This window comes from Siphateles boraxobius, unplaced genomic scaffold, assembly GCF_051911475.1.
Source record: "Siphateles boraxobius isolate OS27281-9 unplaced genomic scaffold, OSU_SipBor_1 66, whole genome shotgun sequence".
NCBI lineage: Eukaryota > Metazoa > Chordata > Actinopteri > Cypriniformes > Leuciscidae > Siphateles > Siphateles boraxobius.
In genome coordinates this window covers 30293570-30318073 of record NW_027509193.1, presented here as the reverse complement: position 1 = coordinate 30318073, position 24504 = coordinate 30293570, and the positions used below count along the sequence as shown (strand labels likewise).

At 36.8% G+C, this 24504-nt stretch overlaps 2 protein-coding genes across 3 annotated transcripts; one reads left to right on the top strand and one right to left on the bottom strand.

Annotated features, from left to right (window-relative positions):
* Nucleotides 1-484: 484 nt before the first annotated feature.
* ubald1b (UBA-like domain containing 1b) lies at nucleotides 485-6042 on the bottom strand. The gene is made up of 3 exons (XM_077213511.1): nucleotides 4872-6042; nucleotides 4506-4559; nucleotides 485-1966 (listed from the first exon to the last, which is right to left on the bottom strand). Exons 1-3 carry the CDS (start codon nucleotides 4983-4985, stop codon nucleotides 1670-1672), a joined length of 465 nt encoding a protein of 154 aa, XP_077069626.1. The 5' UTR covers nucleotides 4986-6042; the 3' UTR covers nucleotides 485-1669.
* On the top strand, nucleotides 5906-24069 carry mgrn1b (mahogunin, ring finger 1b). 2 transcript variants are annotated; one of them, XM_077213480.1, is made up of 17 exons: nucleotides 5922-6519; nucleotides 6775-6893; nucleotides 7039-7127; nucleotides 7275-7421; nucleotides 10555-10672; nucleotides 10883-10949; nucleotides 11225-11268; nucleotides 11360-11407; nucleotides 11514-11582; nucleotides 11695-11854; nucleotides 13758-13867; nucleotides 13956-14170; nucleotides 17512-17623; nucleotides 17716-17761; nucleotides 19753-19857; nucleotides 20092-20135; nucleotides 20874-24069. In XM_077213480.1, the coding sequence occupies exons 1-16, from the start codon at nucleotides 6432-6434 to the stop codon at nucleotides 20130-20132; spliced, it is 1578 nt and encodes a 525-aa protein (XP_077069595.1). In that variant the 5' UTR covers nucleotides 5922-6431; the 3' UTR covers nucleotides 20133-20135; nucleotides 20874-24069. The 2 variants fall into 2 exon arrangements, with proteins under 2 accessions (XP_077069594.1, XP_077069595.1); XM_077213479.1 differs by lacking the exon at nucleotides 20092-20135 and having other exon boundaries at nucleotides 5906-6519.
* The last annotated feature ends 435 nt before the right edge of the window (nucleotides 24070-24504 follow it).

Sequence of the window (24504 nt, the reverse complement as noted above, 5' to 3'; positions counted from 1 at the left end):
GCAGTACTGGCTGAAACCACAGGTTCCTCCCCAGGCATGGCACTCAGGCCATCTTCATATCAGGGTGGACCACGGTTGCACCACGGCCCTGGCCAGTTGGATAAAACCCAGCCTCTTCGAGTCAGGGGTAAGCTTGGGGATAGTCTCAAGAAGGATGGTGGTCATGACAGATGCCTCCAACACAGGTTGGAGTGCTCTGTGCGAGGGCAAACCGGCCTCTGGCTCTTGGATGAGTATAAAGGGACGGTTGCATATCAACTGCCTAGAAACGCTGGCGGTTTTGTTGGCCCTCAAAACCTATAAATGGATATATGGAACTTGAGTCCGATTGATTGTTTGCTGAATTAAAGTTACCTCTGGGTCTGTGTAATAATTTACCATGGTATAAAAGGTCATACATGAAGTGACCCCAATTACACTATAAGGAAAACAGACCAGAAAAACAGACGTAAATATTTTACAACGCTAACATAAACACCACGTGTTTTGCAATATATACAATATTTATTTAAAACACACACACACAAAAACAGGACATGACAACCATCACAGTCCACAAATATTGTGGAGGCAGTGTGAACACAGTTGCAGGGGGAAGATCTGTCAAAAGAAAGAGGAGGAATATAATCTCGTTTTATATATTAAAATAGGGGTTCATGATAAAAAAGACAATTGTGCTGTAAGTGGTGAGTAGAACCAGAGAATTTAACATTCTGGGTATGAAACACTTCCTATTGCATTATTTTTTTTAATACAAAATACCAATTCAATTCATCAAAGAGTCATAAGTCAGTCAATAATTACAGACCAGTCCAAAATATAATATGATTGCTTCAGTAAACCTGTCAATTAAAGGGACAGTTCCCTCAAAAATGAATTCTGTAATCATTAACTCTTTTCATTCTAAAGGCTCGTTTACATTAAGAACGATAACTATAAAGATAAGCTATATTAGCATCCACACCAGCCAATGATTTTGTTCTGTTTATTCTAAGAGTGCGCTGCAGTTTTGTTATCTGCTGCTTTAAATGCTCAAGATCTGGACTCTGATTGGCTGTCATTGTTTTTATCATTCATCCACTGGAAAAATCATTCTGAAAGTGATTCCAACGACGTTGTTTCTCTGTGCTGTTATAGTGTGAATTTTTAAAACTATATCTTTGTTATAGTTATCTTAAACCCGTATGACTTTCATCTGTAGAACATAAAAGATATTTGGAAGAACATTTAAACTGTTTTTGTCCATAAAAAACAAGTCAATAGTGTCTAATTTAACAAAGTCATACAGGTTTGGAATGACATGGCAGTGAGTAACTTGAACCATAGATCCACTGCAGGTTGAATAAACAGTGCAAAACAGAGTATTCAGTATAACTTGAGAACTGATGAAATCAACAATATTTAGTAACACATTCATTTGTCTGAGGTTATCTGTGAATATGCTACATAATTGCTCTTTCTGTCCATCTTTTTGGCAAAAAAAATAAAGCTTTTGTAAAAGAGTCCCAGATCTCCAGTGACATCAGAGGAGAGGACATATGCTGTTCCACCACCGCCGATCTCCCATAATGTTCACTTCAATTCAGTTTTACATCCACAACTGCTGAAACCATCCAGAGGAAGGTCCATCCTCCTCTTCCTGTAAGATGTGATGGCTAGTTCAAGCAGTCTATCTCTCGGCCTCCATGACAATAATATTATGCTCAGCGGAGGCTTGCTGAGTCACAGCTACGGGCCAGCCTGGAGAGACCGTCTGCGGCACGAGCTGACCCGGAGTCCATCGGCCCTGCAGGCCAGGGGTCGCCGGAGGGCTCATGGCCCAGTTGGTGTGAGGAGCTGGTGATGTAGCCATAGGAGAGATGGGACTGCTGTTGCCGAAGCTCTCTGATGCTTTAAGATGAGAAAACATAGCTAGGGCATCTGGGAAGTTGGGGGGAGTTGCTGGTGTGTTGGCTGGAGTGCACATCTGGAAACAAAGACAGAACCAACTTAATCATTTATAATGAACACTGCAACATTCTGTAAGAATTGTACATTTTGATATCATGCTGACTTTAAAACTGGTAGAGTTAATGCAGCATTCGACACACAAGAGTCAGTTACATAAAGTACATTTTTACAGCTTTGTCCACTGAATGGAAATCATTTTCTTAGAATTAAGGAAGTAGGAAGTCTCGGAAATGTTGTGGTGAGTGACCGAGGTTGTAGACCTTTGGAGTTGATTTAATAATGATTGGCCACCATGCCTAAATAAACACCAGACATATCCTATGAAGTGCTCCATGTTGTGCTGCTGTTTAAAACACACTAGAATTTAAAGAATTAAAGCCTTTTTTGGGGCTTCTGACACATTTGCATATTTTATTAACAATATACAAACTATATTCTCTATGTTTTAAATTCTTTTGAAATTACTTCTGTGTATAATATGGCTCTCAGGAATACCTTACTCTGGTTGGTCAATCCCAACACGGTTCAAAATCAAATATTGTTTTGTAATGAGTGTTAAACTTTAGGCCTATAGACTACCATTCAAAAGTGACAGTATTTTTTAAATAAAAGCTGTTCTTTAAAACTTTCTATTCTCATCAAAGACAGTTGAAAAAAAGGCATCACAGCTTCCACAAAATTATTAAGCAGCACAACTGTTTTCAACATTGATAATAATAATAAATGTTTCTTGAGCATCAAATCATCATATTAGAGTGATTTTTGAAGGATCATGTGACTGGAGAAATGATACTAAAAACTCAGTTTTGAAATCACAAAAATACATTACATTTTAAAATATATTACAATAGAAATCATTTATTTTAAATGTTAATAATATTTCACAATATTACTATTTTTTTTAAATCAAATAAATGAAGCCTGGGAGAGTATGAGACTTTTCAAATAACATTTTTTTTTTTACCAACCAAGTATAACTGATTTTCTAAATAATGCTAGTTTCTCACATCACACCACAATATCTTTATTCTAACATCATAATTTCAATGCAAATTAATAGCATTTATTTGGTAAGTAGGTTTGTAGTGGAATGACACAGTCAGTTGATCATTAACGCAAAAAAAATAGAATAGGGGTTTCAAATACAAATATTCGCTATGGTTTGGGTTTTAGTTTATGCACTTGTGGGTGGATGGTGCATATATACACCAGTATATGGTCAAAAAGCACATTTCTCCATTGAAAGTCATTCAAAAGTTACTATGTCTGACAAACATTTTGTAAAGAATGTGAAAAAGATCAGCTGGTGAATATCAGCAGTCAAGTGACAGTTCCATCAACTGGACCAAAGATTGTTCACACTGGGACACCCTTACAGTTGAGCTATTACAACTAGTACAGTAGGACTTTTAAACTGAAACCTGTATACATGTAAAGGCTATTTCTATGAATTGCTCACTCAAACAATACCGTCATCCGAAAATGTAAATCATCTCGGCTTTCCTGTCACACACAGATCATTCAGAATTCATCTATCTGCTTGCAGCCTTGGGCACCCAAAACATTTTAAGCAAACAGAAACATGCACATGTCCCCCAAAACTGACATTGCACAACATTCCCTTTCACTATAATCAGAATCTGATTTGATTGGGGTTTTTTTCTCTTGTTGTCATATCCTTTGGTTTGTTTGTTTAGATGTACTTTCACATTTACATATTGTAAAGCACATTGAGAGCTGTTTGTGAGGCAAATGCATTATTATTTTGCTGTTAGCAATTATAAAGGCCGTCAAATGCATGTATGAGACTGGTGACGGCACCATGGCAGGGCCCATAAGGGTGCGACCCGCTCCCTGTAGAATAAAACAGCCTTTTCTGATAAGTCTTCATCTCATGTGGCTGTGGATCATAATACTATTTAATTGTATCTAATGTTAGAGTAAACCATTTTAAAGGGCAAACATTTTAAGCGCACTTGAAAGTAAGAGGCAAATTAGGTGCTTACCAAGGGTTAACTGACTTTGATTCGCTTTGCATGTGACCGGTAGTACTAGTCTACTTCTGAGTAATTCCAAACAAATTCCTTTAATTTACGATATCTGCTAAATATTTATAAAACGTGTTTTTAAGCCCGTGATGGTTTGAACACCGCGCGTTCCTAACGTACCGTTATAATTTGTATTGTTATAGTAACGGCGTAAACAGCTCCGTGTCAAGCGCGTGCTCTCTCGGTTTCCTGGAAACGCCCTCCCCCACAAATTTGGACACGTTTACAAAATCTCAACTCCCATGAGTCCAGATTATTTTATCATCTTAAATATTTACATATTTAATTAACCACCTACGAGAGACTATACGCGCTCAAAAAAAGATCAAATTGTGAGTTTTAAACGACATAAATGTAGCCCTCGCGAGAAAACATGCCAGCCTGTGTTTATTTTTGTCTGACTCGTGGTTTCAACATGGCGGAAGTCATCATAACAGGTTTTAAAAACTATCCAGACACAATAACAAAAGCAACAAAAAATATATATATATATACACACACACTCACCATTTGATGGCTGTAAGGAATATTAGCCTCTTGGAAAAAAGTACTGAGTGCAGTCTGCAACAAGATAAAATAGTTATCAGTAATTCATAAACACGTGAGAAAGCAAGCAAAGCATTGTAGGGCTTTGAACATACATTTTATTTATTTATTTCGCTGAAGCCAGCGAAATATCCCGTTTAAAATTCTTTCTAAAGTATTTGATTGTCCCATTTGTTGGCTTGTTTTGCTGTCTGTTGCAGTGAGCTTGTCTCGCATTGTTTCAAACTACGTCAAATAAATGAAGGGTTAATTATAGTGATTTGTATAGATATTACTGTGCAACATGACATTCAATTTTCTGTTATTTGCCCCAACAAACAAACATACCTCAAACTGCCAGTGTGAAGCTTGTAGAAGCTGTTTTGCTTGATCTGCCGCACATCCGGCTGTAAGAACAAACTGATTTATCATAACTTGATGCCTTAGTTCGTCCATACCCATTTAAGAAAGCTGTGTTATTTCGTCTGTTTAAAGTTACAGCTTGCAGTTTTTCAAAAACGCTCCACTCGAACATCAACTTGTCGGCTAGAAACAGAAAATGTTGTGAGTTGAAGCGTCGCACTTAGCGCCCCCTGTCGGACAACCGCAGTGAGCGCAGGATTCTCAGATAAAATGAACTCTGGGATTTGTAGGCAAGTATGCAAATGATAGCTCGATGGACTCAATATAAATAATAACAAGACAAGCATGGATATGAAATTTATTTTAAATTCTTACAAACGCACATTACATTAAGCTTTCTTAATTGTATTACAACCAATTAGGGTCAGCGAACATCATACTAATTATTAATTATACTACTGGTCAAAAGTTTGGAAACGTTAAGTTTTAAAAAGAAAATGGTTTTGAATGTAGCCTCTTAATCACAAGACTGCATTTATTTGATCAACAATACAGTACAGAAAGTAATACTGTGAATGTGTGAAATATTATTTAAAATGACCTGGTTTCTGTTGTAATATATTTTAAAATGTAATGTATTTTTGATCAAATAAATGCAGCCTTAGTAAGATTAAAAGACTTCTTTTAAAAACATTAAAAAACCTTAATGTTTCCCAACTTTTGACCGGTAGTGTATGATAATAAATATACCGAGCCCACAATAAAACAAGATACAATAATATATCGTTTTTTAATAAATAGATAATAACAAGTGAGATTCGATTATATTTTGACCACTGAACAATTCAGATAATATAAATATTTGTAGATTTGTATAGATATTGCGATTACCAAAAATATATGATCATCTATGCCAGTGTGAGATCCACAAACAAAGCGTGTGTTCTCTCGACTAGATGAAAACAGACTTCTCATGGTCAGCGAAGCTTGGGATTGGACGAGCATATATTTCTCGTGACGAGTTCAGCCAATCACGTGGCGATACGCTACAACCCTCGCGGGATCGCCTCGCAACAACGATCTCGGATTTCCTTGTGTTGTATTTTCACGAAGAAGCTGCTATTATTTCAAGGAAACACCAAACGGTCTTTTTTTCTTGTCTATCAGAATTTACCTTTACTTTTCGATGTACCCGTTCAGACCTTGTTTTATTGAGAATCCGTTCGTGACAGGCGAACTAACTAGCTAGGCGCTGTCTTGCTAGTCAGTTAGCCAAGTGTCAAAACTGATCCAGCTGACTGCACTGAACATCACATAATACGACTGTAGGAGACGCGTCTGATCCGACTCAGAAGAAAAGAAGAAAAGAAGTGTCGATCAAACTCGTGTCATGTTCATTTAAACACTTCGGTCGGTTCGGAGCGGTTGCTGTTATTACGCGGCTAGCTAGCTGGTTACGTTAGCTGACTTTAACAGTCGTGCTAGTGTTGTGTAACTTACACTTTAACAACTGCCTATTTGTTCTGATCGGGCTGTGTTGGAGAAATGGGTTCAATTCTTAGTCGAAGAATCGCTGGTGTTGAGGACATCGACATCCAGGCTAATTCAGCCTACAGATATCCTCCAAAATCAGGTAAGGGTGATACAAGGTGGCATTTATCTGCGTATGTTTTGTAAGCACTTATCTCTGATGGATTGATAAGCATATTTTCTTAAAATATTCTGTATAAAATCTACTGTCGACAAACCATTTAAATGACTAGGTCAAAAATCGTAATGATATGAGACAAATAAGTAGCCTACTCTCCAAAATGACAAATGATGCCAAGGTGTTATGCTGTTTAGTTAGAGGTGTCAGATTGGCTAATTGCTGTTTTCCATTCCTAAGGAAACTATTTTGCCAGCCACTTTTTCATGGGAGGAGAGAAGTTTGACACCCCTCATCCAGAGGGTTACCTTTTCGGGGAGAACATGGATCTCAACTTTCTTGGTAACCGCCCAGTGCAGGTACAAAAAAAAGCCATCCATCTGTTAGCTGAATATTGTCTTGTTTTGCAGTGCTTCTGATCTCTTTTGTAACTGTAGCATCTTATAAAATATATTAATAAAATATTAATGATTTCTTTCTGTATTGTTTTGGTACCTGCCACAGTTTCCCTATGTTACTCCAGCACCCCATGAGCCAGTCAAGACTTTGAGAAGTCTTGTCAACATCAGAAAAGACTCATTACGATTGGTCAGGTACTGTTTCAGGAATATGAATGACCAAATCATTGACCACCTGAGAACAAATGATCTCAGTTAGTGCTGCTTTGTAGTGACTTTTATTCTGTTATTGATTTACGTGCTTGATTATTTATGTAATTGTGTGAATTTGTGTGATTATAGGTATAAAGATGATACTGATACTCCTACTGATGAAGGAGTAAAACCAAGGGCCTTATATGGAGTGGAGTTCACCTTTGACTCGGATGCACGAGTGGCCATCACCATCTACTGCCAGGCTTTTGAGGAGTTTTCCAATGGGATGGCCATGTAAGGACTTCCGTTGTACAGTTACAAATGTTTAAAGTCACGATAAAACGGAGGTAGTGACAGATCTTTTCTTATGTATTGTGACGTACTGTATATCCGATTGGCTGTTGCTTGCAAAAGTGGAGGCAGATGAACGAGAGTTTATCGGACTAAATGATTGGAGAAGTCCTGCATACATCACCAGAGAGAAGTCGGAAACAACAGATTAATGTTTGATTAAACATTACAAGGTCAAAATCTTTTATTAAAGAAGACACGAATGCATGGATGTATGTTTTACAATAAGATCTATAACATGCATTTAGAAAATAGAGAGGGTGAATTCCCATTATCCATGTAAATCAGTGTTCTCGTATTAAGTAAACAGTATATTCACAACCGTTCTTTGATATAGTTTCTAAAAAAAAATGCCATTACAGTTTATTATCAGTGTTCAAGTAATTATACAATATTGAAGTTCATATTATTTATACGTATTTGTGTTAAATGGGCAGTTCATTAATTACTCACCCTCATGCCATTCCAAACCCATAAGACTTAAGTTCATCTTCGAAACACAAATGAAGATATTTTTAATGAAACTTTAGAGATTTCTGTCCCTCCATTGAAAGTCTATTCACCCAAAACTGTGACTGTTCAAAATGTCCATAAAGAGATCATAAAATAAATCCACATGAATTGAGCGGTTTAATCCAAGTCTTCTGAAGAGACACCTTCATTTTATATGATGAACTGATTTAATTTAGGCTGTTATTAACATATAAACCAGTGGCGGCCGTGCATTTCACACCTAGACCTTCAGTGGTTTCCTAACAGAATTGATAACTTTTAATAGTGTAGCAGCGCACAGACTCTCCATAATTGTTGTGTAATTGCTGTTTTTATTTTGCACCAGCAGTTATTGGGTTAATGCGGTGAGTTCAGAAAAAGCAGAGTAGAGAGAAAAATACTTCAATTACTCTGTTCTACAGGTTATCTGTGCGTTTCAGTTCCAACAAGAAGTCATTTCTGTCGAGGCAAATGCTGAAAGTCGAGTCAGCCCCGTCGTATTTCTGGCATAAGTTTTATTTCACTTTAGGGCTGAGACTCGGTGTCTGCTTGACAGAAGCAGTGGACACAGGGACAGTCACTACAAAACATGACTGTACAGCTGCCCCATGCTCTCACACAGATTTTTCAATGAAATCAGTGAGATCAGCGGGACTTTTGCCTATAAAAAATCAATCATGGCATACGTTACAGTCAGTTCTGTTATTACCCGGACAGATCGAACAGTGTTCAGTGACTCTGCGTTAGCTGGATAAGGCTGAATAAGGGATTTTTTTCCAGTAGGTTTGGACCTGCTAAGGGCTCGAGGAGGGAAAGAAACATTCATTTGTGGGTTGAAAAACTCTTAAATCTACAGGAATATATTTTAGCTTATGCAGTTCGCTACAGATGCGGATTGCTAGCTCTGACTACCAGCGATAGTAAGGCCATTATTAATGCCTGCTAGATGGGTGGAAAATCGAAATCTGATTGGCTGATTAAATCTGACTGATTCTCTGATTGGTTTAAGCATTTAAAGCATGGTTTCATTGCCATTCATTTTAAGCTACAGGCGCCCGCACTATCGATTCTGAAGGCCTCAAGGCAGATTTCTTTGACCCTGGCAACACATGATGACTGAAATATGATTGGATAAAAGCGCTAAAATAAATATAGACTACTGGAAGCAGCGCAACAAAGAGAAAAGCTATGAAATTAAGAGAATGGACTATTAGGAATATTTAATACTCATTCATGGAAAAAATATATTAAAGTGAAAGGCAGTGATTATGATAGTGTTTAGGCCACCAGAAAAGGCCTTGCTGGCCCTGACTCTACATGCTTGATTTAAATTATCTTTTTATGAAGATTTCTCTCGGGGACAGAAATCTCTCAGATTTCATTAAAATATCTTCATTTGTTGTCTGAAGATGAATGAAAGTCTTATTGGTTTGGAGGGAGAGTAAATGATGACAGAATTTTCATTTTTTGGGTGAACTAACCCTTTAAATAATGGTTGTTTTTTATGGCTTTGTACACTTGTCTTTGTTTTATTTTGAACGTTCATTTTTCAAAGCTATGTATATCCAAAAGCTAAGAAATTACAGTCAACAATCAGTCATTGGAGCCAATTGAGCTACAGAGAAAATGCATTTAAGGGTGTATTCACACCAGGAAAGTCCGATAGTTCACTTGCTTTGGTCCGGACCAAATAATTATTATTATATATATTTTTTTTGGTACGGTTCGCTTTCACACTGCTCTTTTTGCAAGTGAACCAAAATTTGTAAACAAAACCACACGTGTGTCGTGCCGACGCGGTGTCATTGGTTGTTGCGTTAAATCTTATCCAGATACAATAGTGCTATTTTCTGATTGGCTAACAACACCAGAGGAGACGCGCTTGATTCCTGCCGGTTCCACAGTGAGAGCGGCGCGGCCAGAGTTTTGGGCGCTGCGGCATATTAAATATATTACTAATAGTTTTTCAGCGTGAGAAATACAATGTGTGGCGGGAGAGCGTGACAAAAGACCCAAATGAGTGACTGTCACGCTCAATGCGTGACACTTTAGAGCCCTGTCACTCATTCATTAATTCATTCCATTCCAATGATGCACACACGACGCGCAGAAAGATGAGCAACAGTAACGTGTGGCCAGACAGCGCACCAGAATGGAATGTAGTAGGCTACAACAGATCACTTTCCCATAACGCAACTCCGACTACGGAAGCCTGTCAACTCAAAGGCGCAGTGCTTTCTTGCAATTGGGTCGGTTCATGTTCACACCGGAAACGAACCGTACCAGAGTTCGTTTGGAACCGTACCGAGACCACCTCTTCAGCTGGGTCTCGGTTCGGTTGTTTGGTCCGCACCCGAGTTCGATTGCTGTATTCACACCTGCCCAAAAGGTCCGCACCAAGGGGGTAAACGAACTAGAGTTCGATTCAATCGAACCAAACAAGGCAGGTGTGAATACACCCAAAATGTGAAAAACTTCTATAAATGTTTTAGTTATTAGAATTTGAACTCTCTGAAATGGTGTTATATGAAAAAAGTATTTTTTTGGTATATTTGTGCACTAACAGTATATATTTGTTCTGAAGATACAGCCCCAAAACCCCTGCGTTCGTCTCTGAAACTGTATATTACAAAAGAGGGGTTAGCCAGCAGTTTACCCTGCCAGCCTTCAAGATTGATTTATCTGAATGGAAGGAAGAAGATGTAAGTACCATCAGTCTAGTTTAGTGCTGTCAATCAATCTCCTCTGATAGTCAAATCCATACTGGCCTCTAAGAGATTGATTTGAACTCTTTGTATTATTAGTTTACAAGCAATGAAGAACACGACCATGCAAATCCAATAAAATGAAAGTGACTGACTTGAATGTAAAGTGTTTGACCTGACTTTACTCTTCCTTTTTTTCTTTTTTAGCTCAACTTTGATTTGGACAGAGGTGTTTTTCCCATGGTGATTCAGGCTGTGGTTGATGAAGGAGATGGTATGTTGTCATGACTTCTATATAGTTTGTATAGAGTGTAAAAGATTCAAGGATTTTTTCTTAGTATCAAAATCTCTTTGACACTACACTGCTGATACTTGTGACTGGTTGAGACCAAAAAAGTTGAACATGGAAGATATGTGATTTAATTACTCTACTCTTGTGCTTATAGAGCTTGGTGTTCCCCAAATATTAAAAAAAAAAAAAAAACCAACCAGTGTGTCTGTTTAGTGCTGTCACGAATGTGCATTTTTAATGGTAATTGTCTATTTCAGATTGTTTGGGACATGCGCATGTACTGCTGGCAGCATTCGAAAGAGTGAGCTGAATTTGATGTCATATTATTCATAATCTCTGAAGAGGTTATATGTAGTAGTTGTGTATTTCTGATGTTTGTTTTTAATTTACAGCATATTGATGGCAGTTTCTCAGTGAAACCTTTGAAGCAGAAACAAATAGTGAGTCCTAAAGATGTACACTTTGTCCTGTTTTTAACATTAAGTACAAAATATAGATAGTAATGTTCATAGTGCTTTTTTCTAAATACTTACCTTTACACTATAGGTGGATCGCGTTAGTTACTTGTTACAGGAGATTTATGGAATTGAGAACAAGAACAATCAAGAGACAAAGGTGAAAAGATGGTTGTTGCTGTTCATTAAATTTTCCATATATTTATATAAGTCTGTATTATTATTATTATTATTATTATTATTGAAAAATCTCATTATGATTTTCTCCCCAGCCATCTGATGAAGAAAACAGTGACAACAGCAATGAGTGTGTGGTGTGTCTTTCGGATTTGCGAGACACTCTGATTTTGCCCTGTAGGCACTTGTGTCTGTGTAACTCCTGCGCTGATACTCTACGCTACCAGGCCAACAATTGCCCGATCTGCCGACTACGTATGTAACTGCTGTTAACAGTCCCACACACTGTAAAAATCAATTTGTTGGTTTAACTTAAAGTAGTTATCTGGTTGCTTTCAAATTTCTAGTTCATTGAAACTAAAAATTTGAGTTAAGTTGTAACTTGGCTGATTTTCAACCCACTTTGTATTGATACAAAGTAGGTAGGATATAAATGCTCAATGTTTACTTGTTCTTCGTGTTACCTGGACTGAGAAATTCATGTTTGTTTGGCAGCAAATGTCCGCCAGACTTTTGACAGTGCCAGGGCTTTCGTGAAAACTACAGATTATACTTGCGCATTTTTGTATCCCCACCCACAGACAGTCGGATCGACAGAGAAAATGGTTATTGTAAGGGTATTGTAATATCACTGAAAATTTTATCATACTTTGTCTACTGTTTTTAACAGCATTATGGTAAAAATGGAACACTATGGCATAGGGCTGGGCGGTATATCGAGTTTGTACAATATATCGATATTTTTTTTTCCCACGATATGGAATGAGGCAATACCGTTTATATCGATACAGTAGTTTGATACAAACACATCTGAAAAATAGTGGAGTACGCAGTGTGAGCTCCTGCAGTAAAAGTACATAGTAAAATTTTTCCTAAACATGACACAAGCTTATTAAGCGCTTCAAAATAACTGGTAAGATAGTTAACAAGTTTAAAGCAGCTTTCCCTGTCAGATGCTCTGACAGATCCAGTTGCTGACTGACAGATAAATATATGCGCTGTTTAATGCGTTTGAGATGTGGTGCTTTCCTCAGTGCTTAACTTACATTTCACAGGTATATTCTCCATCTGTAAATGTTCAAACAAATAAAAAAAAATGTCCATTTCACTGTCAGGAGAGGACGAGCTTCTGCAAATGAATCTCCGCTAAAATTCAATCTTCCGTGAATGAGCGCCGCCGCGCATATGCGCGCCAAACAGATGTAGCACAATAGAATAGTAGAATTGTAGCCCAATAATTCTGACTAAAATACATATTACTAAAATAGTTGTTGTTGGAGACAATAAATATGCCATATGTGGAATTTCAAACCTACAAGTATATTTTTATGAAAGTGACCAGTATAATGGGGTAATCAAATGCAGGCTAATATAATTAGTTTCTGCTTTTGTTTTTATTTTCATTTTTAGTTTAGCCTTTAGTCATTTAAAAAAAAAAAAAAGCATTATTTTGTTTTTAGTTTGTAATGTTAGAATGTAATGTGATTTTAACCACCTTTTTGCACATAATATATTGCATAGCCTACAATACATTCCCTATTTGTTTCCATATCCTTCAATATCAACATTGTTTGGATATCATTGAGCAGGATGTGAAATAACATTTTTTTTTTTAAATAAATACATTTTCTTTATCCAAATAGAAGAACGTAGAAAGTACCGAGATATATATCGTATATCGCCATTTAACCAAAAAATATCGAGATATGACTTTTTGGCCATATCGCCCAGCCCTACTATGGCAACAGCGTTTTGCTTTGGGGTATTGGCCGGAACTGTCATAACGGCAGTTTCTTTACATTTTTTTCCCGTCACAGCAGTCTTTTTTCCCCTCTGTTTTCTCTAGTCAGCACGAATAAAAAAAAAAAATCTGCATTTATTTTTAGTGTTTTAGTGAAAGCTCATTTTACCAGCGGTGAGGTCCCCTTTTAATACAAAGAAATAGAGAGAGAGAGAAGAAAATCTTTCTTTGTATTAACTCAATTTTTTCAATAAACTCAAAAATTTAAGGCAACCAGGTTACTTTAAGTCACACCAAAAAATAATTTTCTACAGTGCAGTTGTGTATCATTTGAGTAACAGCCCTGAAAACCTGTATAGATGTAAATATATTTTCATATATTTTGAGATTCTGAAGTAGCTTTTTGTCTTTCTCCAGCGTTTCGAGCTCTTCTTCAGATCCGAGCTGTAAGAAAGAAGCCTGGAGCGCTTTCTCCTGTTTCCTTCAGCCCAGTGCTGGCGCAGAGCATGGACCATGATGAGCACTCGGTATGTCACATATGTATCTGTATTGTCTCTTTACAAGACAACATGGTGTAACTCTCTCTCATTCTCATTGTTTTGTCCGGTCTCTCAGAGCTCAGACTCCGTTCCCCCTGGCTATGAGCCCATCTCCCTGCTGGAGGCTTTGAATGGTCTTGGTGGCGTGTCCCCCGGCATTCCATCTGCGCCTCTGTATGACGAGATCAACTTCTCTGGGAGCCTGAGTGGAGAGAGCCGGCAGCTCAGTTCACCTGACCACTCTGGAGATAGTGGCGGACAGAAGAGCAAAGTCAGCAAGTCACCAGACAGGTAAATCCGACCCGCTGCATCTGTGGTTTATATCAGGCTTTGTTTTCGGATGCAAACAATTGGATCTAACAACATGCTAGACTTTAACTTAAAATACTATTTATTTCTCTTTGTGTGGATATGTACACTAGAGTTCAAAAGATTCACCAAGGCGGCATTTATTTGTTCAAAAATACATTATAAACAGTAATATTGTGAAATGTTATTACAAATTAAAATAACTTTCTATTTTAATATGTTAAAATGTAATTTTTTCCTGTGATCAAAGCTGAATTTTCAGCATCATTACTCTAGTCTTCAGTGTCACATGTTCCCTCATAAATCATTTCAAATATGATTTGCTGTTCATGAAACATTTTCTATTATTATCGATGTTGAAAACAGTTGTGCTTCTTCATATTCTTTTCCCATGAGTCTTTAATGAATATAAAGTTCAAAAGAACAGCATTTGTTTGAAATGGAAATAAGTATCAGAATGAGCTTTTGTTTGCCAAGTATGTTTACGCACACAAGAAGAAAGAATTTAAATAATGCGATATATACAGCAGTAGAGATATAGAGAACAAATATATGTGTATATATATAAATGTGTATATGTGTGTGTGTGTATATATATATATATATATATATATATATACATACATATTAGGGCTGCACGATATTGAAAAAAATGCGATAACTCATTAAATAATGTGATATTCGATATGCGGTACAATAATGCTCAAAGTGTGTAAAATAAACTTAAATTATCTTTAAAATATATTTAAAATGATATAACCTACATACGTGTTTCACATTCTTTTTGTGACAAGAAAACATCCCTACAACTTCTGAAAGATCATCAGTGTTTTACTGTAGCGTAAGAACTGTTATTTTAACATCAGTGTAAACCACTGGGTTCAGAGGTTCAGGCTATGCTACATTAGGATTATTAAACAATAAAAACTGAATAATCAAATGTAAAAATAAAACACTGCTTTGTTTTTACTGTATGAATTAAATGTATACTGATTCTTATTAAAGCTACAAAAGTTATTCAGCCAAGAGCAGTGAGTGATTCTCTCATTGTCTTTTGTTCATGACCCGTTATTGCAAGCCGTTGCAATATGCAAAATTGTTTTAATGAATGTACAATTTAAATAAAAAAATTAATGTAAAAGCCTTGATCAATTTAATGTGCCCTTGCGGAATAAAGGTATTCGTTTTTTAAAAAAAAGAAAGAAAAAAAACTTGAATAGTAGTGTATATTTGACAACATATTGTCATGTGAACATCCAAGTCAAGTTTCACTACACTTACAAATTTGCATTTTCAAAGATTTTAGCCTAATCAAGATTTCTTTCTTTGAAAGAGAATATCCCTTTGCTGTTGAGTCTGTCTATATGTCCAAACGTCCTGTTTTTTTCAGAAACAGGAAACTCATTAACACAGGAAACGCATTAACACAGGAAGGAAAACAGCACTTGTCAAACTATTTCATGGCATCTTTAACAATGAATAAAATAATACCTTTGGCTCATCTCAAGTGAGACTGTGGCGAGCAGGACGAGGTTCAGATGTTATGGGAAGAAGGAAGTGGGAGCCGGGGACATTCAACACTTTTAATAAAATAAATAAAGACAAAATAAAAGTATTAGCCAGCAGCCCCTCACAGCGACTGCTGGCCACACAAAACAGAAACAAAACACAGGTTCAGGCCTGTTCCTCTCTCGATCTTCACAGTCGTCGCTCCTCCTTTTACGCTTTTACTCCTCCGTGAGAGATACGAGACCGGTGCGTCTCACGGGTGTCGTTCATCATTAATCACGTCACCGGCCTCGTGCCGTTCTCTCACGTCCCTCGACCTCGTCCTGTTCGCCACGGAGACATTTTAAATTTCTGACAGTGTAATAATGGCTGGCTAATGGCCAGTCAAGAGTGGAACTTCCTGTTTTGGCCGGTCTATGTCTCGCAGCGAGAGGTCATGAGCTTCTCTTTTCCATACTTCATAATAATGACTCCATTTGCCCTTTTCTATACATCCTGTTGACATTGCTGTGAATGCAATTTGGAAAATATTCTTAGTATCTCAGGAAGCATGCATGCGTTGACTCATTCCAGCTCTCAGATCATTTTGTTGAGACTAGTACTGGGCGATATGGCCAAAACATCTCTATATTTTTGGGTTAAATGGCGATATATGATATATATCTCGGTACTTTCTACGTTTTTCTATTTGGATAAAGAAAATCTCTATTTATTTTCCTGTGAAATGTAAGTTAAGCACTGAGAGAAGCACCACATCTCAAACACATTAAACTCTGTCAGAGTATCTGACTGGGAAAGCTGCTTTAAACTTGTTAACTATATATTACCAGTTATTTTAAAGCGCTTAATATAAGCTTGTGTCATGTTTAGGAGAAATTGTACTTTGTACTTTCACTGCAGCAGCTCACACTGCATCCTCTGCTATTTTTCAGATGTGCTCGTATCAAACTACTTTATCGATATAAACGGTACTGCCTTATTCCATATTTAAAAAAAAAAATATATATCGTACAAACTCGATATACCGCCCAGCCCTAGTTGAGACTTCTAACACAAATAAAACTGAGAACCTTGATTACTTGACAACAGCATTTGTTTGTTTTCCCTTCTTGGCATTCTTTGGTTTGCGATCACAACATGTGATCATGCAAATGTTGATATCAAATGTTTTTAACTAATAAAATTCTTACTTATTGTGAGAATTAACGTGCAAAATAAACTTAGTAGGGCAATATGAACTGACAGCTCTCATTTAAACAGAGAGAGCTGATATTGATAGACAGAAAAATCACTATATTACCACTAAATATTCACCATTTACAGCATTATATCAAGGTTGGCATGAAACGGAATCTGTAATAGTCTTTTCTGGATGGTTGTGGTTTGCTATCGGTGGATATATATATATATATATATATATATATATATAAGTCTGCGGTGGAGGCAATGTGCTCTGATGACACAGAGATTACAGAGACACAGACACCGCTCTGGTAAGTGTCCACATTTTCTGAGAACATGAGCTGCTACTTTCCACCATAAAAGCAGATACTCATCCTGTGGGATGTGTGACACTTGACTAACCAGAACCAAATATACCAATAACGTTATAAACATTTCCGTACTTAAAACACACCAGCTTCACGTATCCACAGCGCCACCCAGTGCATTCAGTAATGCGTTTAGGTGAGAAATGGGAAAGATGTTTCATGGTTCCCTACGCCAAGGTAAAAATAGCAAATATTATTTGTACTTATAGTAGTTGGCATGTTACCTGTGCACATCAGTAGTTTTGACAGTTTGTGTGTTTGCAGCACTCTACGCTCTCCGTCATCACCGATTCAGGAGGAGGATGAAGAAAAACTGTCTGAGATGTCTGATGCACAAGCTCACATGCTTCTGTCCAGCAGTCCCGCCCCCACTGAGGTCAGCAGCACAGCCCGTATGACATCATCTACACGGCCTGCCTGATGATGGGTATGAGACTCTAATGTTCTGCACTGTCTTTGTTTTCTCAGGGTACGGCTGGGGAGGACGTCCCAGATTCATTGTCTCCTGAAGATGGTGAGTAACAGATGGAGATCACTGTCTGATTGGAAATCATAGAAATGCTTTATTGCCTCATGTCTATCATATTATGTAGGGCTTTTTATCACAATAATGTCAGTAAATATTGATGAAAATGTGATTAATTGGAATTTATTTGAGAGCTTAACATATAATTCAATTTTTTATAGATTTAAATCTATTGACAGCACAAAGTATTGAACCTGTTGGGACTCATGATAGAGGCATGTTCAGTCATGTTGTTTGCCACTGTGGCTACATATTTTGAAAAAAAGAAAGATTAAAAAAGATCCAGTCTGATTATTTTCCCCTCAACATTACAGCAGATTTAATGTCAGGTGATTGAAACTGAAATCAGCTGAAAATGAAAGGCAGGATAGTGTCAGAGGAAGATCAAGTTATTACATTTTGCTGTTTTATTGTACATTTTGCAACATTACCAGGACTAACTTTTTTTTATTTTACTTTTTATACTTTAATCCAGGAATCTCCAAATAGGGTTAGTCTTGATTTAAGGTTATGGTTAAAACAAGTATAATCTGTCAGTGGAACAATACCAAATACACTTACACTACTGTTCAAAGGTTTGTGTCAGTAAGATAAAAACATAAATAAAATATTGAGTCTTATGATCACCAAAGGTGCATTTATTTGACAAAAAATTGTGAAATATTATTACAATTTAAAATAACTGTTTTCGAACTTTTAGCATTTCTCCAGTCTTCAGTGTCACATGATCCTTCAGAAATCACTCTAATGTGATGATTTGATGCTCAAGAAACATTTCTTATCATTAAAATTATCAAAACTGTTTTGCTGCTAAATATTTTTGTGTAAACCATAATACATTTTTCAGGATTATTTGAAGAATAGAAATAAAAAAAACAGCAATTCTTCAAAATAGAAATCTTTTAGAACATAAAAATTAGAGGTCGACAGATAGTGGATTTTACAAATAACTAGGTTGGGCCCACGCTGGCCAATAACAGATTAATCAACCGATAGCTTTTAAAATTAATACAGAATGAAAACAAACATAACACACAACATGCTGAACTTTTAATTAAAAAAACAGTACTGAACCATGAAAATGTACTGTACTTTTTAAAATAAATATTAATATATTAATTATACCTCAACCATTCACGTTAGTTCATAGACCATTAACTAATTTTAAGAGATACAACTTTAAAATTAAAAAGATTATTAGTAAATGTTTAAGTTAACAAATGTAACAACAAAACACTACTTTTATTAACCTTAGTTAATGTTACCATTTCATGTAATTCCAAACAGTCATGCTTACAGATGGCCATCTTTAAATATCTACACAAAGGCCATACATATGTATATTGTATGTATATTCTCCCATTTTATTAGCTTGTATTTTAGAACATTTGATGATTATCTAATCAAAATAACAAAATAAAATAACACATTGTTTTAACCACATGAGGTACTACTAATGTTAGCGTCCTCTCAGCCTTTACTAATGCCGCATCTAGTCAACAAATGAATTACTTTATAATAAGATGAAAACATGTACTGTATACTTGCCATTTCTTTGTCTGTTTAAAACTTTTAAATCCATTTTTGAAGTGTCCCTCTCAGTGTAGCGCGTCAAAACAAATACCAGGAGACTTCAGTGTTAGTTTTTATTTCGCCTCTAGAGGCCGCTCTCATACTGTATAATATCAGCAGACTCTAATGGACGCATCCCATATGGATTTTTGCAGATAACGGATTGTTCCAGCGAAGTGACAGTAAAGACATTTTTATTAATTTATTGTGTTTTCCCACAAAATGTCTTTAGGAAAAAATCGTACTGACCTCAAATTTGTGAAGGGCTGCGTATATATTACATATATTTTGAAAACAACTGGGCGAACATGTATTCATTTATATCAAAGACAGACATTTTTACTAACAATGGAAGAAGCTTTTGTGCAATTACAGCTTTTGTTTCTGTTTTTTGTGAATCTGTGCAGAGGATGGACTGAATTTGGAGGAAGAGGCCATGAATGACTGTAGCAGCGAGCACAGCAGCTTTACCAAAACTGATAGTGACCCACCTGGAGACCTGTCCCTCACTGGTGAGTGCATCTGGAAACAAGAGCCTGCTTTGAGTGTGTGGTTCACAGAAACGCTATAGCCTCGAGTTTGCGTGCTCTCATCAAACAACACTGTTTGTTCTTACTCTTTTGCGAATCGACAAACGCTCTGTTTCTGGCTCTCAGTCATTCAGCTTATCTAACCTGTGTGCCATTTATTTCTTCGACTTCCTTCCCCTGCCTTCCTGTCTGCTCTCGTGGTCTTGCTCTGGGCAGCTCTAGGTCCTGATTCCTGCTCTATTGGTATGGAAGAGTAACTGGTATGTAGGCTTCTGTGTTCTTAAATCTCTTCTCTTCTTGTTCTCAGTGCCATGCAAACCTATGCTGCACAAAAAGTTTCTCAGTTTTACTGGTTTAATTGATCATCAGATTGTTGCTCATTACAATTTACATTTTTAATAAACTTCGACATGTTAAATGTTATTTTATGTTTAGATATTAGTGAAGAACAGTGGTTCCCAACCCTGGTCCCGGAGTACACCAGCACAGCAGATTTTAGGGGCATTTTCAACTAAAATCGGAAACTTCTTATGTGTTTTGGCCGCTCATTTACACGACAGCGGCATTTTAGGGGCCTGAAAAAGTGCAAAAGTGCACGTTTTTGAAAACGATACTGTTATTGTCTCCGTGTAAACTGCAAAAACGCGAATTTGTGACAACGTTGACATCAAGTGCATGCGTGTTACGTGTTCAGTCTATAGGCGTGTTGTGTTTCTTTACAAAGTGACATCGCCAACTACTGGCCTGGCAGCATAATACAACGTTTTTAGTCGTTTTCGTGGATCCCTTTTTAGTTTGACGTGTAAATGTACCTTTACATGTCTATCTAATCATATCTCTCATTAGTAAAGACTCGCAAGACCTCAGATGGGTTTCAGATAAGGGAGACATCCACAATGTGCAGTGTTGGTGTTCAGTATTCCAGGATCAGGGTTGGGAACCACTGGTGTAGAGTACTTTTTGTTTTTTTTAAACTGCGGTGTCTGTCGTTTGTGTAGGATTGTCTGGCTCAACAGAAAGTCTGAACACTCAGAGTACCTGCTGCTCCAGCCAGCCGCTCCTCGGTCCCTCGAGCCATTTTCACATGGACGATGAAGAACTGGATTTTTAACCATGCAGGTCCATCTCCTCTGCAGTCTATGTACAGCCCGACATTAACTTCACTTCAATGTCCCATTCCAGTATCCAACTTTAAATGAGATTCAGCCCTTTTGTTTTTGAATATAACTGGCTGAGGCGGATGACTTTTGCTCTGATGATCTGTCATTTTTCATTGTGCTTGATTTTTAGGGCTCTTAATTCACCCCAAAGTGATCGCCCTCACGTTATTGCATGTATTATGCCTTACTTTCTTCCAGAAGTTGGGCAGAATGTCCAATCTTCTTTTATCCATAATTTGAAAGGGGATGCCTACTTGATAAGCTCCAAAAAACAATGGTAAATAAAATATCATTAGTCATATCAAGTAGTCCATATGACTTCTGTGCTATATGTAAGTCTTCTGAAGCCATATGATTTGTGTGATAAAGAGACCAAACTCTAAACAATCTAATAATATTCCCTTCAATTAAAAAAATAATCCTCCATGGACTACTAATCAAACTTTTGGAGCTTCACCATCCATCCTATCATGGCAAAAGACATACTACTGGGTCTGAATGACATGAGGGTGAATAAATGATGATAATTATCCTTGGTATATATATTGGTTACAGGTGTAATTCCTGCTGATGTGTGTTCTTTATTGGCATCTAAGGTTCTATTTAAGAACCTTCAAGGGTATGTTCACACTTGGCATGTTTGGTTCGATAAAAAAGTCATGTGCGATTGCTCTGTTAGTACGATTCATTTGAATGAGTGTGAACGCTGCTGACTGAATCCAGGTGCGCACCAAACAAGTAGACCGAGACCCCTGAAAAGATGGGTCTCGGTCCGCATCTAAATTAAATGAGCGGATCAAAGACATGTAAACGAACCCAAAACCTTTATTTCGTTTATTATTCGTTATTCGTCCGTTTATTATAAAAAAGGACAGATCAAGCATACCTGTTTTTTTGCTCATCATAGTCACGATGTTGCCCATCACAGTTCGGTACAGGAACAGAAAGTGTCCGATGTTCATTTGTGTGTGTGACGGAGCGATTCCAGCCACTGTTCTGACTCCTTTACTCATTTAATAAGCTCTTCACGAGTTCTCAGCTGGTCAAAATACCATCATATGTACGCTACACACATACAACAAACGCATTTAGCCTAGCACACATTGGTTTGGATATTCAGTAAGTTCCGTCGCGAAATAAATGCAATAAAAGCCAACCAATCAGGTTTTGAACGTATCCCTATGCCTTTAGGTCGAGTGTGTTTATGTTTGGTGTTAAAGCAACACTATGTAACATTTTTTACCTTAAAATAATGTTTCCAAAATCTTATCAGTGGTTCATCAAGTCGTAACAGGGTGAAAGGCACTTCTGCCATAGCCTGACGGGGTCTGTATCGCTTTTACTGGCACTACAGAACTTAGGGGTGCGGGTAGTAACCCGACCACAAAAATAACTACAAAATTCGACTGCTTTACGTCAAGCGCTACAATAGTCATTATTTCGTTTTTCTTCGTTTCTGTTGTCGCAATAATCATCCTTTCATGAACTCATGTAACATACTCTACCTTGTCTGTGGACATCGTTCATTCTAAAGCCGGTGCTGGATAAACAGCGAGCGTTCGTGCGACGGTAGGCTAAATTATTTACGACAGCGGTAATGGACAATTTCGTTTCCAACCAGTAGGGTGACCGAAGAGGAAAAGTTCCATGGTGTTGCTTTAAAATGCCAATGTGAATGCTAAGCGGACCAGGACTAAATGGTTTTTTTGGTCCGAACCAAGAGAACTGAACTGCAAGTGTGAACAAACCCTAACATCCAGAAATCTTTCCATTGCACAAAAGGTTCTTTAGGTTTTTAAAATGTTCTTCACGTTAGGAAAAAAAAGTGTTATTTTAAGAACTGATCACTGAAAGATTCTTTGAGGAAACAAAAATGGTTCTTTCTTCTATTGCCTCGCTGCAAACACTCCTTTGGAACCATTATATTTAAGAGTGTAGTTGAGGTTTAGGGAGAAGAACGCCATCTCAGTGCTTAATATACAGCTTTGATCTGGACAATATTTTAACACTATTGACATATACAGCAGCTTGCTATGGTTAATAGACAAAGCACATTTCAGTAAAACTCACTTCAGGATATCTGTAAATGATCGTATTAAACTCGCTAGGAAATAATACAGAAAATATAACTGTGCAGTTGAAATGTTTTTAGTAAGTACTTAAATGTCCTGAACGTATTTTTGTGTGTGCTGACTGAAGACAAGCAGTCAGAAAAGCACCTCAGAATATATATATTCATGATTCCAAATGTAATATTTATAGTGATCGAATAATGTTAAAAAGGGTTGACAACTTGTCAGTTTAATGACAAAAATATTGTGTGGTCTAACAGTGCTTTAAATGTGCTTGCTTGTTTAGCTATTTATGCTCTTTAAAACTTTAAGGACTAAAAAAAAGCCATGCTGGACTCTGTTTACCTCTTTATTTGGTTTATAAATATTGTAATATGATCTTTAAATACTTCAACATGTGAAGGCATTCCTGTTTAAATGTTATTTAATCACCTACAGCTTTGTGAATATTTGACAGGTCTTATTTCCTCACAGCTGGACCTTGTATTTCTAAGAAAGGAAAGCACAGCTAAATGAACAAGTCACAAGAAGCATTAAATCTCATTGTTCTCCTCAAACATGCAGATATGCCGTGTCTTGTAGCATTATGCATAGAGGTTTATGTGCCTTTAAAAAACAAAGCAAGTGTTGCTAAAGCTTTTTCCCATAGCTGTGCTGTTCATCTTTAAAGCTGTAACCTTTAGCCTTGATTTACATTTATGTATTACATGTGTGGCTACTTATTTGTAAAGTCCATTTTGAAGAGAAGATGATTTTAAATTGATATTAAGTAGGTAACATATTGCTTATATTGAACATGAATACAAATAAAACTTTGTAATTCTGGGATAGGCCTACATGATTTTTCATTATATCAGGATCAATATTTTATCTGTTAATACTGATTAATCTGCTCTGTACATGTATTTTAAACAAATGTTAAGAGACAAACAAAAAATAAACCTGATTAATAATGGTGTTAATTTCTTTAAGCTCTGCATGATATTTATGTAAGATTTATCACTGCTCTGGATTATGCATATTATTTTATTTCCTCAGATAATGTGCCATTTCAATGAAATATTCCACTGTGCCTTCTTGTTCCTCACTTGTGAGAAGTGCATTTAAAGCATTATGAAAGTAATATAGCCTACTTAAGACTTCATATTTCATACACAATTGTGTGTACTTGATGTATTATGGAACTGTTGTATTGTAAATGTAAACATTTAACATCGTTGCATGTACTTCTGATACTTTTGTGCAACCTATTAGTTGCACTGAAAAATATATGTACTTCAATATATATTAAGTTACAATTATTCTACTGCGTTGGAAATGTTTTCTATAATAGTCCACATAGGCTACTTTACTAGTGTGGTGCAGCATGCTACTGCTAAAATACAATCAACTATTCT